We start from the raw sequence: 16383 nt of genomic DNA, 5'->3' as shown, positions 1-16383 counted from the left end.
AAAATATTCCCCCCATTCCCTGAAATGGTACAGTCTTCAAGTGCACGTCTTTTTTTCCATCGGTGCACCGTGCAGGAGGTTTTGCCTCAATAGCTTGCTAGCCTTATGTTTTGGTAACTGAGGCAGGGCTCTCAGGTCTGACGCATTGGGAGAAGGGAAGCAAATCTGGGTGGCGCAACCCCTCCAGTCGTTTCACCTGCACCTGCACCACCAAGAAAAAATATTCCAACAACTGCACCGGCACCGTACGAGTCCAAAAGGCAGAGTGCACTGACATAGATTGTGTAACAAAGCGAAGAGTTGCCACTCCGCTCTATTTTCACTGGCTAACAGCAGCACACTGGCTTAGCTTGTCTATTCATAGAAGAGGTATCACTTTGGCTTATTTTTCAATCTATGTTATCATATGCATACTACTGCTCATTCATTGGTAGCTGAAGTGTTAGGTGTGTTTGATAAGTAATCTACATTTTTAAAACAAACAATAATTTAACATGTTGTTAAATCATTTGTGTGCATTTTAGTCATTAACATTTTACACTGACATTAAAAACACTCTTTTTTGGTGGGGTGCAACAAGGGTGCAACAAGATGATTGTATCGTCTATCCTGTATCCTTGACTCCTCAGTAAAACTTTACAGAGGAAACAAGAAACAACTGAGACGAGATGAAGTGAAAGGAGGGAGGAGGCAAATCCTCTCAGACAAATGGAACATCCTCGTCCTGTACCATCTTGTAGACGTGCCAGCCTCGACAGAAATCTGTCTACAGATGACGGTGACGTCGAGAGGGAGGGTTTGTCTTCAGATTACAGATGTTTTATCAACATGAGTGCATTAAAAAGTGATACCAGCCATATGTGTGTTTGTGTGTGTGTATGGATACTGTGTTAATAATAAATGAGCACAGGCTTAAATAAAGATAATCAATCTAATGTGTTGATTGCACTGAAAAAACCTATGGCTTTTTTCATTATAATTTCATCCTAGATATGACTATTTTTTTTTTTTTTTTAAATAAAGATATAAGTACATCAAAATTTACAGCCAACAACTGAGGTAATAATTTGACTTTGTCAAATATTCAACATAGGTGTGATCAATTTTCATTAAACCTAAGCAATAACACTGTCGCTGGTCTAAATTTGATGTTTGTAAAGCCACAATTAAACTGACTGAGGGACAGCTCTCTTAAAGGTCTAAAACCTTTTAATCACAGGCTGCAGTATCATGATCACTTCGCCCTTCAGATCATTTCTCCTCATAAAAGCTCTCAGAGGTGTTTTGTTAAAAGATGTCACATATTGTTTTTAAAGGCCACAATTTCCACACCATGAATCACACTGTCTTAAAATCCCTTTGCTTTTTATATTTATTTTCATCTTGTAGTTAGCAGGTCAAACAAGGTCTCGGAAGAATAAAAAGACCTGTGCTTCAAAACCCAGTTAAAATGGTATGACCACCAGACCTCATTTCTCAGCTAAAGACATTCAATTTGTCTACCAGCAACTGGTCTAGAATTATTGAAGATCTTATGGGAATATATTTTCTCAGTCTGCATAGATTCAGTATGCTATTTGACTTTTTCTGCTTTAAAACAATTATTTACAAATGTTAAACTCATATCTTGTGTCCTGTACTAAATTTTGCAGATACCATATACATTTCTCTTCTGCTTGCCCTTTGAACCTGAACCGGTTAGTGGCTATATTGAACCTGCCGACGTCATTTATCATATAAGTCCAAGCCTTGCATTGTGACCCATTCAAGGGCTTCTCCTGCTTTGCTCTCAGAATGCATTATGTGGATGATTTTTTCCTCTTCCACTTTTTCAAGTGAGTCTAGTTTTTATCTGGATTTCCTGCACAGTACCAACCTGTTCATTGGGAGTGCTTTACAAATTTATTTGACTTGCCATGACTTCACCAACAGGTTTGCAAAGCCTCATTAACAAGAAGACTCATCCTTCATTAGAGCCAGCTTTAGGGCGATGCAATAATTGCCACCCCTAAATAATTACGGCAGAGAGTTCTTTACCGAGGTAAGTAACACACCCTAATCCTCCTAAGTACCTAATTAAGGGGTGGCGGTGGCTAATACTGCTTTACACCATGCTAGCAGTTTGAAATGAGGAACATGTATGATTTGGGGGTGGGGGGGGGGGGGGGGGGGGGGGTTGACAGCCTGATACTACAATATAATTTCATTAAAATTATCATTGATAATAATAACAATAACAACAATTTTCTAGCAGTAAGAACAATCCAGACAATCAAAGAAACGAGCACACTGCCAAGTAAATCGACAAGTGGAAGCAGATACCAACACCCAGCCCGCAACCTGATAGGAGCTGTAGTTAGCACCAGGGTGACTGGACACTTAGCCTGAATGACAAGACCTCCGTTGCTATCGTCCTCTCCTGTCTCCTCTTTTCTCCCTTCCCACATCAGCACTACAACGGATCGTGCCATTCCAAAATGCCAACGCCAGGACAGATAAGCAGAACCTGGAGCTGGCCCAAAATGAAAGCTCAGCATGCCCAAAATCCATATTAATCCTATTGAATTCCTCAGTCTGATCGACAGCATCAAGTCCACTAATTAATTCAGGAACCCTTCTGATTGCTCTACACTGCACATACATGCATTTGTGCATGGTGGCATGTAGCCATTGTAAATGTTCCCCTTTGTGCCATTATGCATTTTTCCTACATTTGTACTGCACTGGAACTGCAGAAAAAAATCTCTGTTGAATGGTATAGGACCAAATTAGTATGTTGTAACACGATTCTCCAGCTCCCAGATCATGTACTGTCCCTACCAAGAGATAAAAGGTTAAAAAAAAATAACCTTGACTAAAGTTCAACAGTAGATCAGTAAACAAGGAATAAAAAGTGCCACTTCTACATTGGCTTTATATGTACATTTTCTGGTAAAAAGAAAAAAAAATGGTTTTGAGGAGAGGATTAGCTTGGGGGTGACGGGAGTACGGGGTCTGTGTGATGATGCAACTGGCAGAAAGGGGAAGACAAAGCTAACCTCACACTGCTAGACTGTCTGCCTGTCTGTCTGTTTGTGTAGACGTACCTTTCATACCAAATTTGGAGCGACGGCCATATTTGTTGATGAGAACAAAGAGGACGAGGAGGAGAACACAAGCAAAGCCCGCCAAGCCCACAGCGATGGAGACCTGAGGAAGAAACATAGGGTCAGAGGCAGGCAGCGATGGGAGGAAATCTTTTCCAGGTTACTGATCACCTGATCAACCTGAGGAATGCTGTCACTGGCTGATTTAGTACAATCCTGTGGCTGGTACCGTTTGAGCGATGCAATCTAATAGCTATTGCTTTCTTGATGATTACTCCAATCTGCAAGGAAAGGAGAGTAAAATGTGTTGTGTTGTGTCTGTGTTGGTTTTAAGTATTTGCAATGTTCCCAGATTTATTATGAGTGCAGTATCAGCAATGAAACAGAAATACTTAGATTACAAATAACAAAATGTACCACCAACTTTATAGTGACACGATTCAATCTTATCATTACTGTACATAACCAGGTTTCCCTTGAAAAAGATATTCTTGATCTCAGTGGAAGTTATCTGGATAAGTGAAGGTTAAATAACAGATGGAAAAACTGACAGCCAATTTCCATTTACAAAGTATAATTTGATTGTCTCTTATGATCACCCCCATCCATATTTCAGACTCAATAAATGAGACTCAATAAATGAAAATCAAATAATGGTGACTCGCATGAGTCGCTGTAATTTCAAGTTGTGTAAAATGATGTTTATGCCAATAATCGGACATGTTTCTGAGTAATCCAAATAGTAATTACCTATAAAGCATGTAGGAATAATCAAAATTATCTAATTACAAATTACTTGTAATGAGGTTGCAGTAACCCTGCCATCCATTATTCATTTATGCAACAGTGGTGGAGATGTAGCCTTGCTCTGCCCTAAATCAGATCAACTCCCCGGCTTTGGTTTCAAATACTGTACAGCATCTCCACGTCCCATTACATGACATTAGAAAACAACATCACCCACTGTAGCATAGCATTACCATCATAAATATCATTAGTGTCCAAACATGCAGCACTAAAAGAATGTTTTTGACACTGTTTTGTGTGTTCTAGTCTCTGTGCTTCAGCATCGCATGTCAACACACTGCATAAACTCCAACTGGGGTCCTTCGGCAAACCAGTTAGATTTGATTTGAAACACACAGCTCTGTAGTGACTCCAGGCGCAACGTCTTTAGAAGCTGTTTCATCAACATCATTAAGGAGAAAACTCACCCCGAACGTATCCTCATCTGGTCGGCTCGAGTCGCTGTCTGATGGCGTTGAAGTAACTGGAACACAAACACACAAAACCAACATTAGTGGCTGCCAGAGTAATAAAACTTTCCTATCTTGTAGTTTACACAAACAGCTTATTACACTAAAGATATCATAACCTAATGAGTATATTTCACAACTGTGTATAGCAACACTTTTATAATGTCATTGCAGCATGCCTCTCACTGGAATAAGCCATTGTAAAGTGTTACTCAGTCAACCACACCAACAGTTTTTATATGAACTTATTGTCACTCTACTGTGGTCTTGTACTGACCTGTCTTAAACTATGTTACCAAACAACTGGCAGAGTATTGCACTATACTTATAAATGCATTTCCATAGGATAACACACATCCACTTTGCTAGCAGAAGGGCACTGTAAACTATTAACTGGTGTACTGCACTAACCAGTAAGCAGAATTCACAAAAATAGCATATTTTTAGTCTATTAACCTGTAGGAAAGTAACTAAATTACAAACAACAGTGAATAAATACACAAAACAAACTATATATTTTTTTCTTGTTCTAGGGCGTTAACCTATGTATGACCCTGTTTTCGTTAAATACATAATATCACTGTGTATGTAAAACACTTCTCCACAGGTTAATATGCAGGTTAATAGACTAGAATAAGGCCAACTAAAGTGTTCCCCAGTGGACTTCACTGAGTACATATTACACTAATTGTCTCTGCACAACCAAATGATTGATGAATGTTTCAATTAAAGCTTGGTGAAAAGTTTAATTAATAAGTAATAACATTGTTTGTGTTTTGCTCTCCTTTACTCTCTTCCTTACATGTAAATCCAGAAAGATTGTTCCTCAATGTTTTTTTTGTTTTTTTTCCCAGTATTAAATAAAGGTTAAATTAAATGAATTTACTCTTCATGTGTAGCAATATTCCCCTCATCCAGGGAGCGTTTGAATCCAATATCCCTTTGAAGACTACTACGTGTTGCATTTTAAACAATACATCATGTCAAATTACTTGTGGTACCTTGACATAATTACCATAAACAAATCAGACCGTGGTTGAGATGATTGGTAGCCTAGGCGGTACGGCTCTCAAATAAGACCACATTTCCCATAAATCGTATTTCTTCCTGATGCAATGAGAAAGAACAATGCCTTATCTCTGTTTTTTTGTGCCATAAAGCAATATCCCTTAATGTTGTAACATAATCCTGCAGGTTTTCTGCCAAATCTGACCCAGTGGCAGAAAATGTTAAATATAGTGTGGAAGCTGCCAGTCTCCTCAGCCATGGCTATGTTAATTTGTGGTAGTTAAAGGCTACTAATGTCTCAAAGGTAAAAATTGCAATATTTTCAAGATGTTAAAATGTGTCATGATGCACCTTTAACAACAGCAATTTTGGCAAAAGAAAGGATGGTGTTTTGGCAGGTGGACAGGAGAGAGGACTGGAGGAGGATGGAGACAGAGCCATGAAATGAAATGAACTGGTGTCGGGGAAACTCCAGTCTGAGGCCTCCAGCCAGGACATCAGAGAGTAATTGTGGGCAAATTAATGGCCGCATGGTAGACTGGCTGCCACTGGCTCAGACACACAGTACACTGGAGCGCATTACTGTGTGTGTATTAGTGCGTCTGTGAGTGTCTGTGTATGTGAGAGTCCTAACTACCCTCTCCCCTTTCCCTCCTGTCCTATCTTCCACCCCCTCTCTTTCTACCTCCATCCCTCTCCTCCTCCTCCCTTCCTCTTCCTCCTTCTCTCTTTCCATCCCTCCTTCCCTCTATGACTTCTGCTCTCCCTCAACCTTCAGTCTCCACTGTTCTCCCTCTCGTCTCTTCTCTCTGTCCCCTTCCTCTCTCCTCTCTCAGCTGTATTACATAATAGCATTGAGCGTGTCAGTCTCACTTCTGTGGCCGAACTCCCTCACATACTGCCACTATAATGTTTCACACTCTCACCACCTAACCACCTCTTCATCACCCCCTTCCCTCACACAATCTGCGTGTGTGTGTGTGTGTGTGTGTGTGTGTGTGTGTGTGTGTGTGTGTGTGTGTGCGTGAGCTGTCTCCCTAATGCAGCCAGTAATACAGTGTCCATCCATCTCCATCCACAGCCACACAGCAGCTTTATAATCCATGGCTGATTAGAAAGAATAGCCTCATATGGAGATGGAGGAAGACTCTGATGAAGGTCAGAGATCAGACCAGCCCACTTTGTTAACTGAGGCTGGCAGAACAGCCTGAGGCCAAACTACACATCACACACAGGAGATTTATGATGCACTGTGGGAGCAGACCAAAGCATCGTTCCAACAAAATCACTGCCCTTATCACTTTACATTATAGGTCGCTGCCTACCAGGATGGGAAACTACCGCCACACAAATGCGAGCATGTTTACACTGCGGCTGCTTTCTGGTGACAAGCTTGTGCTTCACTAATGGTAAAGCACAAGCTTGTTTAAGTCATAGATTTAAATCCCCCAACCATCAGGGATAATGTAGGTGGGTATAGAGAGAGACACTCCCATCCCAGCCATTTTTGAATAACAACGCACTAAGCCTGAAAAAGGTCTAGTGGAGCTGCTCAGTAACCAAAAGTAGAGGACTCTGGTTGTACTGGGCAGCTCCCAGTGTGAATGTGAGCCAGGGCATGGCTGGAAAAAAACACTAAGCATGCTCAAACAGTTTGATGAAGGTGAAATAATGAATAATTCAAAACAAAAAAAAACCAATAAAACCAGTTTAGCACAATTCCAACCATCGTTTTGAGTATTTTTTTTCCACCTACTATACAGCCAACCACTTGAAGTGGCTGGTGAATTTTGGAAACCATGGAACCATGGAACCATGGAAACCCTGCAGCTGAAAGTGAAAGGCTCTGGCCCTGCTTGCTACCATTTTGTAATGATCTGTAACTGGTGTGGATGCCAAGAGGTCAGGTGTAAAACACCATACAGTGGAAAGACTCAGCTCTTCCTGAATAGAATGGGCATAGACCCACACAGGCTGAAGATATTCGGGAGGTTAGAGACCCCATTCCCACTTGGTTTTAACATGTGTCTTGGGTGAGCTGATCACAAATGGTCAGTAGTACAGGTGTGAACAGGCTGCATTGTGATTTGATCACTCAAACCACCTTCAAACGTGGTAAGGGCCACATTGGCCACACTACTGTGTATACTAAATTCATTAAAAAAAAATTCATTTTGAACAAAGTTTGTTTTTGCGGTGAGATGGGTCTTCATAAGATAATCAATGAAAGTGTCCCTCATGCAGAAAAAAAAAATCTGAATGAGAAGCAGAGTGGGTGCAACTCAAGTCAATAGCAAACAGGGAGGTGGATGCACTCCAGAGGCAACTTTGTTTGTCTTTCTTCTTTTTCTATGCATTATTGTTTTCAAAAGCTTCCATTTGATTTTGTGGTTTTGAACCATTTGGCATTTGCATGGAATATATGTATGTATTCACATAATCTGATCTGATCACAAACAGAGACAGTAACTGGCTCCGTTTAAAAGATTGAAAAGAACAATGAAAAGAATAAAGAAAGAAAAAACAAATTTGTCTCTGGGATACATCAGTATGACTGTCAGCATCAGTATTTTCCTGGATGTTATTTGGTTATTCTAATAGTGGTGGGCACAACTTCTTCCCATATGAGGCAGAGATGGAGAATATGATGATTGTGGGACATTGGTAAGATAGACAGATAGATAAGATAAGTACACTGTAGTTCCAGCATGGAATATATTATGTGTGTATGTACTCACAAAATGTGATCACAAGCAATCACTGAGGACCACTTTGAGACACATGATCATGTGTGGATGCCAATTTGTCAGGGCTTTCCACTTGTGATTGGGTCAATTGAGATGGATGTTAATACACAGTGTTAACAAGGTCACAGAAACAGGTTTGTGACCAGGATGTTGCCAGCTTGAATCCTCTGTCTGGCCAGTGTGCAGTGTGATCCAATCTAAAAAGGTGAAATTCTCCCCTAGTCTCCTTTCCTCCTACAGCTTGAGGTGCCTTTCAGCACGGCGTCCATTTGTTTCAGCAGTAACACTTTTACATGACCAACACTAGAGGATTGAGACTGTGCTCTGGGCAGTTTGTAGGTGTCAATTGCACAAATGTGGAGCAGGAGGGGACTAAAAAGAGCATATATGCTCTGCAAAGGCCTCCTGGAAATTAATGCAACTCACAGGGCCCATCTGGCAATGCTACTAGCCTCTCTTTGTAACTGTACGCTAGGATCAATACCAGCACTCCCAGGAAAAATAGCCTTGATTTATTAAAAGCATGGCAGTAATCAGAGCGATCAGCAGTGTCTGATGTAAAATGATGTGCTTTGGATGGAAATCCACAATTAGATGTTGTGTGTGTGGTTTTCCTGAAGAACCCCAGCTCTGATAGATTGGGCTGTAATTGGTTGGAACAATCACAAACAAACAAGCACACAAAAGCAGAGACAAAAAACAATGAAAATAGATATAGAAATACTCACCATATTCCACTAGTTCTGCAAAAGAGAAGACAGAGAGAACGTCATGCTTAGTCAATAAACTGACAGAAGATATTAACCTTGGAATATTGACCACAGGGAGGAATTTGCCAGCCTTTGTGGGTTTATCACCCCTCCCTGTGAACTCAAGATGAACTGTAAGTGAACAATCTACCTGACTGAACTGTGGATGAACCCTGGCTGCTTTCCAATGTGTGGGGATCAGCCCTGAACCCTACACCGTGTGAAGGGAGATTTTAATAAAAATAATAATAAAGAAACTCCTAGGAAAAGGCTCCCATTTGATTTTGTTGTTTTGAACCATTTGGTATTTACCGATACTACCAACAGGTAGTTTAACCCAAATAATCCAATTGGTAAAAGACCTGTCCTGACTGTGATGATAATTCCCAATAAAGGGTTTAGTTGCCATGCTCATTCTTGTGGGAATCCGGGAGTGACTTAGCACCATTTTTTGCTGTCTCCTGTGTTTTCTCTCTTATGTAAGTACAGTGCAGAGAAGAAAACTTTTCAGACAGCAGAAAATGTTTTGGCAATCATTGTATAAAAACCATAATACCTGTGAAAATGTGATTATGGGGATTTTATTGCTGCCAGATGCCAGAAATGCATCACTCATCACCCATAATCAGTGCAGAATACTGTCTGTGGTACTACCAGCTGTACTACCAGCTGCAATATCTGCATGGATATTCCTATGTGTGTCTACACTACTTAGTGTCCTTCACAGGTCCCTGCTGGAATATTCACACCATCTTTCAACAAGCAGAAATAAGCCACTCACCATCTACACCGGTGTCCGGGGCCATGAGGAAGTGTCCATAAACTGTCTTGGTGACGGTTCCAAGAGGGTTGCTGGCCTCCAGGGTGTAGTTGCCATTGTTAATGTGTGTGGGGTTCTGGAAAGTCAGACAACCCTCCAGATAGTCCTGGTAGAAGGCCATCTCAGTTCGGATGTATTGGCTCTGGAGAATTTCCTTCTGCCCGTGGAACCAACGCAGCTTGGGGTGTGGGTATCCCCGAACTGTGAACTCAATGCAAGTGTCATGGCGCCGCTCAGGTTCAGCTAGCCTCAGGATGACTGGTGGAACTGCAATGTGACAGGAAAAAAATGCTGTCATTTACATGACAAGAATGTTTCAGGCATTTCGCTGATGTTGCATCCAGAGCGACTTACAACGAGTGCAACAGCGGAATAAGCTTCAATTCCTGCATCAACAAAAAAAGTCAAATTGTCACATCTCAGTGAGCTGCTGTCTGGTATTCATGATGCTGTCATCCTGTGGAAATGTTACTAGTTTGGGTTATTTTAATGGTTTTACTCCATGGGTTGGTAAAATGGACCATACCTCGGGTTAAAACCCTTTCAAAACCACTTTGAAAAAAAGTCATCCTTGACATTTTTGTTTGTTTGTTTGTTTGTTTGCCAGATGGCGGCGGTGAGCCTTTTGCCGTGTCTTACGTACTGCCAGAAAAATACTGGGGCTGTTAGGAAAACAATCAGATACTGGGACTCCTCTTGCTTGAAATAGATCCCCCTCTAATCCAGTCTGCTGTACAGAGTGAGGAGTCTCCGCTGCATAAACAACCTCACAGCCTCTCACTCCTGACATGCAACACACACCTTCGAATCCACAAGATGAGAGGCAATTTATCACTTTAATACCATCAGATACATTTCATAAACAATTCATCCACTGATTTGTCTTTGCGATGAGTCACTCTTGCAGCTACATCATCAAAAGGAAATATTTGGCACCCAGCATTACCTGGCAGCCTCTGTCTGCTCTGCATCCCAAATGCCCCTCTGGTACTATGCTGTTGTTTTGTCTCTAACTTTTAATAGAGCCTGCATTATTTATCCATGTGTGATCAATTGTACCTACAGAACCAGTATATGAGGTGCATATGTATATGTGTGTGTGTGTGTGTGTGTGTGTGTGTGTGTGTGTGTGTGCATCATCAGCATGCTCTAGCAGCTGTACTCTGGCCTGTCATTCACACGCCCCTACAGCTGCCCCAGGGAATCCTTGTCTGCAGTGCCATCCCTGGCAGAATTATTTGTGTGTGTTTGTGTGTGTGTGTGTGTGTGTGTGTGTGTGTGTAAGACATAGAGAGAGAGAGAGAGAGAGAGAGAGAGACAGAGAGAGAGAGAGATGATTATGTATAACTGTATATTACTTTTTTAAATAATGGTACAGATATTGTCAATTGCCTGATGTGTAGCATACAATTTCAAACAAAAATATAGCTGCAAACGGCAATGAGGGGGTCCAAGCATAAAAAGGCAGTCTTTGACTCAATATGACCTTCAGAAGAATTTCCACATACATAAATTGCCACACTGTTGGACTTGGAATCTGGGGATGCATCAACTGGGGAAACATGGTTCCCACACACCTTCTTAGAGTGCCAGACTGGAGTATTTTGTTTAAACTTACAACACTTACAACAGCCAAAATGTTGGTGATAAAATTCTGAAAAAAAAGAAAGAAAAATCAAGAATCATTGTGCTGGTTTCAGGTATATTGTCAAATACTTTGATGAAGTTTGAAATTTTTAAAGGCAAATTTCATGGAAACAGTATTGCATATCAAAACTCCAGAAGGGTAACTTTGTGTTGACTGGTCCAGATATGATACGTGTAAAATTTGGTGAAATTTGAATCAAATTTGTGGGAGGAGTAGCGAAAAAACGGCTTTGGAAAAAAATAATGTTACAAAGTGAAATGTAAATATGTTATTACAGCGCCACCATCTGGCCCAATTGGTATAATTTTTGTGCCTGAGTACTGAATGAGATTTCCAATTTATTGCAAAGTTTGTGACTTTTGCTGTTATGATTTCAAAAATCCAGAGAAAAATAGAAAGAAAGAGTCAATTGTCCAAGCAAAAATGACAGGGTTCCAGCATTTTGTGCTTGGACCCCTAATAAACATGTCAATAATGTTTGAACATATAAACCACTTACTGGTTTCTGAAAACTGTCATTTCATAAACTGATTTGGTCATATTGTTTCTTCAAGACAATTGTGACAATAAAGCCAGTCAAATGAACTGAAAGAGCGAGTGGGTGTGTGTCAGTACAAGGATGCCCGCATGTGAATGTGTGCCTGTGTGTGGGGGTGTAAGCAGAGCTGTGATTTTCTTTTAAAATTGGAGCACAAGGAGAAAGAGAAAAGATAGAGATGAAAGAAACAGAGGAGGGAAGAAAAGAGGCATGAAGCGAGGGCAGTGTATAGCAGTGTAGCTTAAAGAGAAAGGGGGGTGGGGTGGGGGGACAAAATAGTCTAGCTGATGGACAGTCAGGGACCAATCCATTTTCCTCTCAGTGCAGCTGTCAGCCCGGTCCCATTCAATACAATACAAGTTATTACAGCGCTCCATACTGGTGTACAGCAACATGGTGTCCTCATGGCGTTCGCACAGATGACAAGCTTTGATAACTACATGCCTTTGATCAGTGGGGACACTGTATACAAGCCTAGTTTTGCAATGTTATCTAATGGTTACACTGGTGGCACCTTTCAAATGCCATGTTCCAGCCAGATGAGAGATAGCATATCATGGCTGCCAGCGACAGAAGAGGGAATCAGTTTTGTGTGGAAGAGTTGCCAGATGATACCCGCTCCAGGTCCCACCACAGTGGGATTAAGATTTTGATCTTATCATGCAAGGAATTAGGTGAATTATGTCACAGTGATGTCACATACAACCCGCAGATGGACAACACGGTTTCCAGCCACAGTGGAAGAAATCAGCTGTGTATCACTATGTTCAGATCACATTCGTCATGGAAAGCACACAGAAGGACATAATTCACCTTATTATATGTTAGGAAGTCAAATGTAATGGCAATGTTAAAGGATAGCACTTTTCAATCTGAGCTGTATTTTACCACCAGGTGGTACACATGTCTGGCTCTGTATGGAGCTGTTCCATAACATTGTCAGGCACTTAATATCAATCTGAACCTGTAAGTCGCAAAAACATGCAGTTTTAGTGGATGTAATTTAATTCGCAGCTGCTGACTAAAGTGATCTTGCTCAAAAAACACCGAGTTTCAAAAATTTTGTCCCAATCAGTCATTTGGAATAATAGAGCCCAAGTTGAAAAATGCCATAATTATCCTTTAATGCCATTATTTACCTATTGCACATACACAGGCAACTAAATCCTTAACCACTGCTATGTTAGTGCTTTGTACCTATAGGACTAAGGGAAAGCCTCATGTTAATTCATGTCCACAGTGCTGTAGAACAGCTATTGTGCATACAGGAGCAGAACAATGGATCTGCAGAAGTTGCATTGTGGTTAATTACAGATTCGCTAAAGAAGGGAACTCATCTTTGAATGCAGAGAATGTCACTTGACGGCTGGTAATTTCGCTGTCAATCAGATTACTCCCTAATCAGAGCAGCAGTTTAAGCTATTTTATGACATTTCCAGAGACAATAGGCTGCACTGGGGAGGAAATGTAATTACCATCAGAGCATGTGGTGAAAAATTAATAAGTTAATTTGCAGCACCAGCAGAGAGTGTCAACAGAAAAAAAAATGCCTGGAGATGTACATCCATAGAGTGTCCGTCTGGAGGAAGCCCTGAAGACTAGACGTTGTGGAGCCAATCTGTCATTCTACCATGGTCCTTAGCAGCTCTGCTCTGGCAGGGAGTGTTTGAATTGGTGACAAATCTCTCCTGTCCTGTGGTTTGATGCATTAGAAAGAGCCACAATAGATTGTGCTCTACAATAGCGAGCTACAAAGAAAAAAACGTTGAGCACCTTTGATAAATATTGGCTCTGAACATAGTCTGTCCCAAATCTGTGTCGGGCCAATCCAAGAGCTATACTTATGTAAGAGTCGAAGTCTATAATTCATGTTTGGGGCATTGGAGGAACATGGCCTTTGATGGCAATCAAATCATTGCTTTATCATTGCTTTTATGCTGCTGTAGGTTTTTTTGCTCCCCTTCTCTTTCCACCTAGATCAAGGCTCTGAGCTTTCATCTGGGCTGCAGGGTGTATTCTTGCTAATTAGATACATCAATTTCACTTGGTTTGTAACTGTGCAACACCTCATTGCATTCTAAATGTACCTGCATAATTTGGCCGTTCTGCCTGATAATGGAGAATTTTTTTTTCATCTTTTGTCGGGCTGTAAATTATTCTCTGAGACTGTCAATGCCTTAATACAAGATATATTTCAGTTCCCAACATCCTCTAACAAGTCCATCAAAGCCGCCATCTTAAATCATGTAAAAGAATATCACCAGGATTTCAATAGCTTTTCTGCAACATGAATTCATACCTGCTGGATTCAAAAAGGCTTTAAAATTTAAATGCTTTCCTTGCCTTTTGGGTTCTTCTTTTGTCTGCCATCTCTACCAACCTACTGTAATCTAATATTCGTCATCATCATCATCATCATCATCTTAACTAAGTGAAACGCAAAGTTGTGGTTGATTTTGTTGATTTATAGTGCTTGATTGTGATATGGCCTTGACACAAGTCCATGTTACCCCTGCGACTCCCATGTATTTAGAATTAGCTGCTAAACTAAGCATAAGACAGCAGTGGAATCAACTTTTACATTTTCCAGTATTTAACTGCTGACTTTAGGTCTGAATGTCTGCCTGCTGATCCATCAGTCTAGGTCACAGCCAGTATCTACTGTTTTCAGAGCCAGGCCAATTCTGCCACCAACCCTGGGCATCTAGTTACACAGTTAATATCAGCAGTGATGGTGAAAATTAGACAGAAAATGTGTTGTAAGACATTTGTCTCACAGAGTATAAATTAGCCTTTATTGTACAGAAATCATCACTAAGTATGCAGCCTGCTGCCATCTAAAGAAAACATAAACCTCTGACAGGCAAAATAGCCTCAACTGATCGTGTCTGGTCTCAATTTTTTTTTTTTTTTCAATAATTTCCCAGTTTGGGATCAATAAAGTAAATCTAATCGAACTGAATCTAAAATTAACAGCAGATGGTGCTCACAATACGTTGGCAATACATACTTTGTCATTTCAAAGAGATGCAATTGTTTCCAACTTCTGAAGTTTATTGCTTGTGTCCATTCTGAAAGATAGTCGTAACTTTCAAGCCTGCATTATGCACCAGCTGTGGCCTAATGCATGATCTGGTTGTAATAATATCATGCAGTGCAATATATTAATTTTGTTTCTTTTTAAATGTGCAATATCTAAAACTTCGACCACTTGATAACAAAATAAAAGTAACGAAATGCAGGTTTGAGAAATTACTAACAACTGAGCACATTTATCAATAAAACAAATGTGTATTAACAAATGTGTATTAATGTAAACTAATCACTCTTTACCAAAAAAAAATAAATAAATAAATAATAATAATAATAATAATCAAAACACTTTCTCTGCAACAGTGGTTAGCAGTAGAGTGTTGATATCTGGTTCACAAAAAAAAAAAAAAAAAACACTCACAAAAAAACTGACTAACAATGCAGCTGTCAACTCTATGTCACTCTAGTCCAGAAACTAAACGTCATTATTTTCACATCCTGCTGTTACTTGGCGAGTGGAGACACAAAACCAAACCGTACCACAGGAAGACAGCTAATGGGGACAAGCCATTAGGTCAATGGTCTCCAACCATGTGTTGTCAAGAGCCATCCAACCAATCACCACACCAGCTGCTTTCACCGATTAGCACCTTCAACAACAGAGGATTATTACACATTTAGCCAATACTCTTATCCAGCACAATTTAGTTGTCCCACAATTCAGTTAAATTAAAATTAAATTGCTGTTCTTGTGCCTTAGTTTTATATACCCTAATGTGGTTGTGCTTTTATGTGGTCTATGGGAGGCACTTTGTGTACAAATAAAACTATTTTTAATATTGTAATATTACAACAAGATACATGTCTGTCATTAGAGACAATAGATTGGATGTGTGTTGTTTTTAGTTATGTTACAGTTGATGCAGTATGGTATTCTATAAGCAAAACACTGCTTTATTCTACAGTATATGCACACCTTGGGCTAGACTATCTTGTTTAATTTTTGAAAAAACCCAAATGTGTCACATTGCACACTCATCAGACTATCATGCATACTGTGTCCTTGGGACATTATGGGTCTGAATCCAGTCTACTGCCTTGTCTCAGTCCTGTTGCTTTTGCAGTGCATGTCCAGTTGAAGGACAATCTACCCTAAAGATGCTGGAAAACCCAAACTCACACTGCACGTTGAGCTGAATGGAAGAGTTGGTCATTCCCACCACGTTCTCTGCGATGCAGGTGAGCAGGAAGTTGTTGTCATCTCGGCTGATGTTGAAGAGAGTCAGGTTGATAGAGTGGATGTTTGGCCAGTACACATTAGACTGGAGACACAGAAACAGACAGAGCAAGAAAATGAGAAATCCAACAAATAAAACAGCTGTGATTTGAGTTATTTCCACTGTTGTGGAGCGACACTGTACCTGCAAGGATGTTTAGGCAGTTAGGTTTACATAACTGGCTCCAGTTATAAACCTTTCTATATGACACTGCACTTTAG

General features: G+C 40.4%; 1 protein-coding gene across 1 annotated transcript in view; it reads right to left on the bottom strand.

The window, feature by feature from the left end:
* ntrk3b (neurotrophic tyrosine kinase, receptor, type 3b) overlaps positions 1–16383 on the bottom strand; it is a 186190-nt gene that overhangs the window by 74682 nt on the left and 95125 nt on the right. Inside the window, exons 8-12 of the mRNA XM_030048588.1 lie at positions 16066–16207; positions 9628–9933; positions 8826–8840; positions 4301–4356; positions 3087–3189 (exon numbers count right to left, since the gene is read on the bottom strand). Of these exons, the coding sequence (XP_029904448.1) occupies positions 3087–3189; positions 4301–4356; positions 8826–8840; positions 9628–9933; positions 16066–16207 (622 nt within the window). The remainder of the gene's footprint in view (positions 1–3086; positions 3190–4300; positions 4357–8825; positions 8841–9627; positions 9934–16065; positions 16208–16383) is intronic.

Source organism: Myripristis murdjan, chromosome 3, assembly GCF_902150065.1.
Source record: "Myripristis murdjan chromosome 3, fMyrMur1.1, whole genome shotgun sequence".
In the NCBI taxonomy this organism is placed as follows: Eukaryota; Metazoa; Chordata; class Actinopteri; order Holocentriformes; family Holocentridae; genus Myripristis; species Myripristis murdjan.
This window is presented reverse-complemented; position numbering and strand designations above follow the sequence as displayed.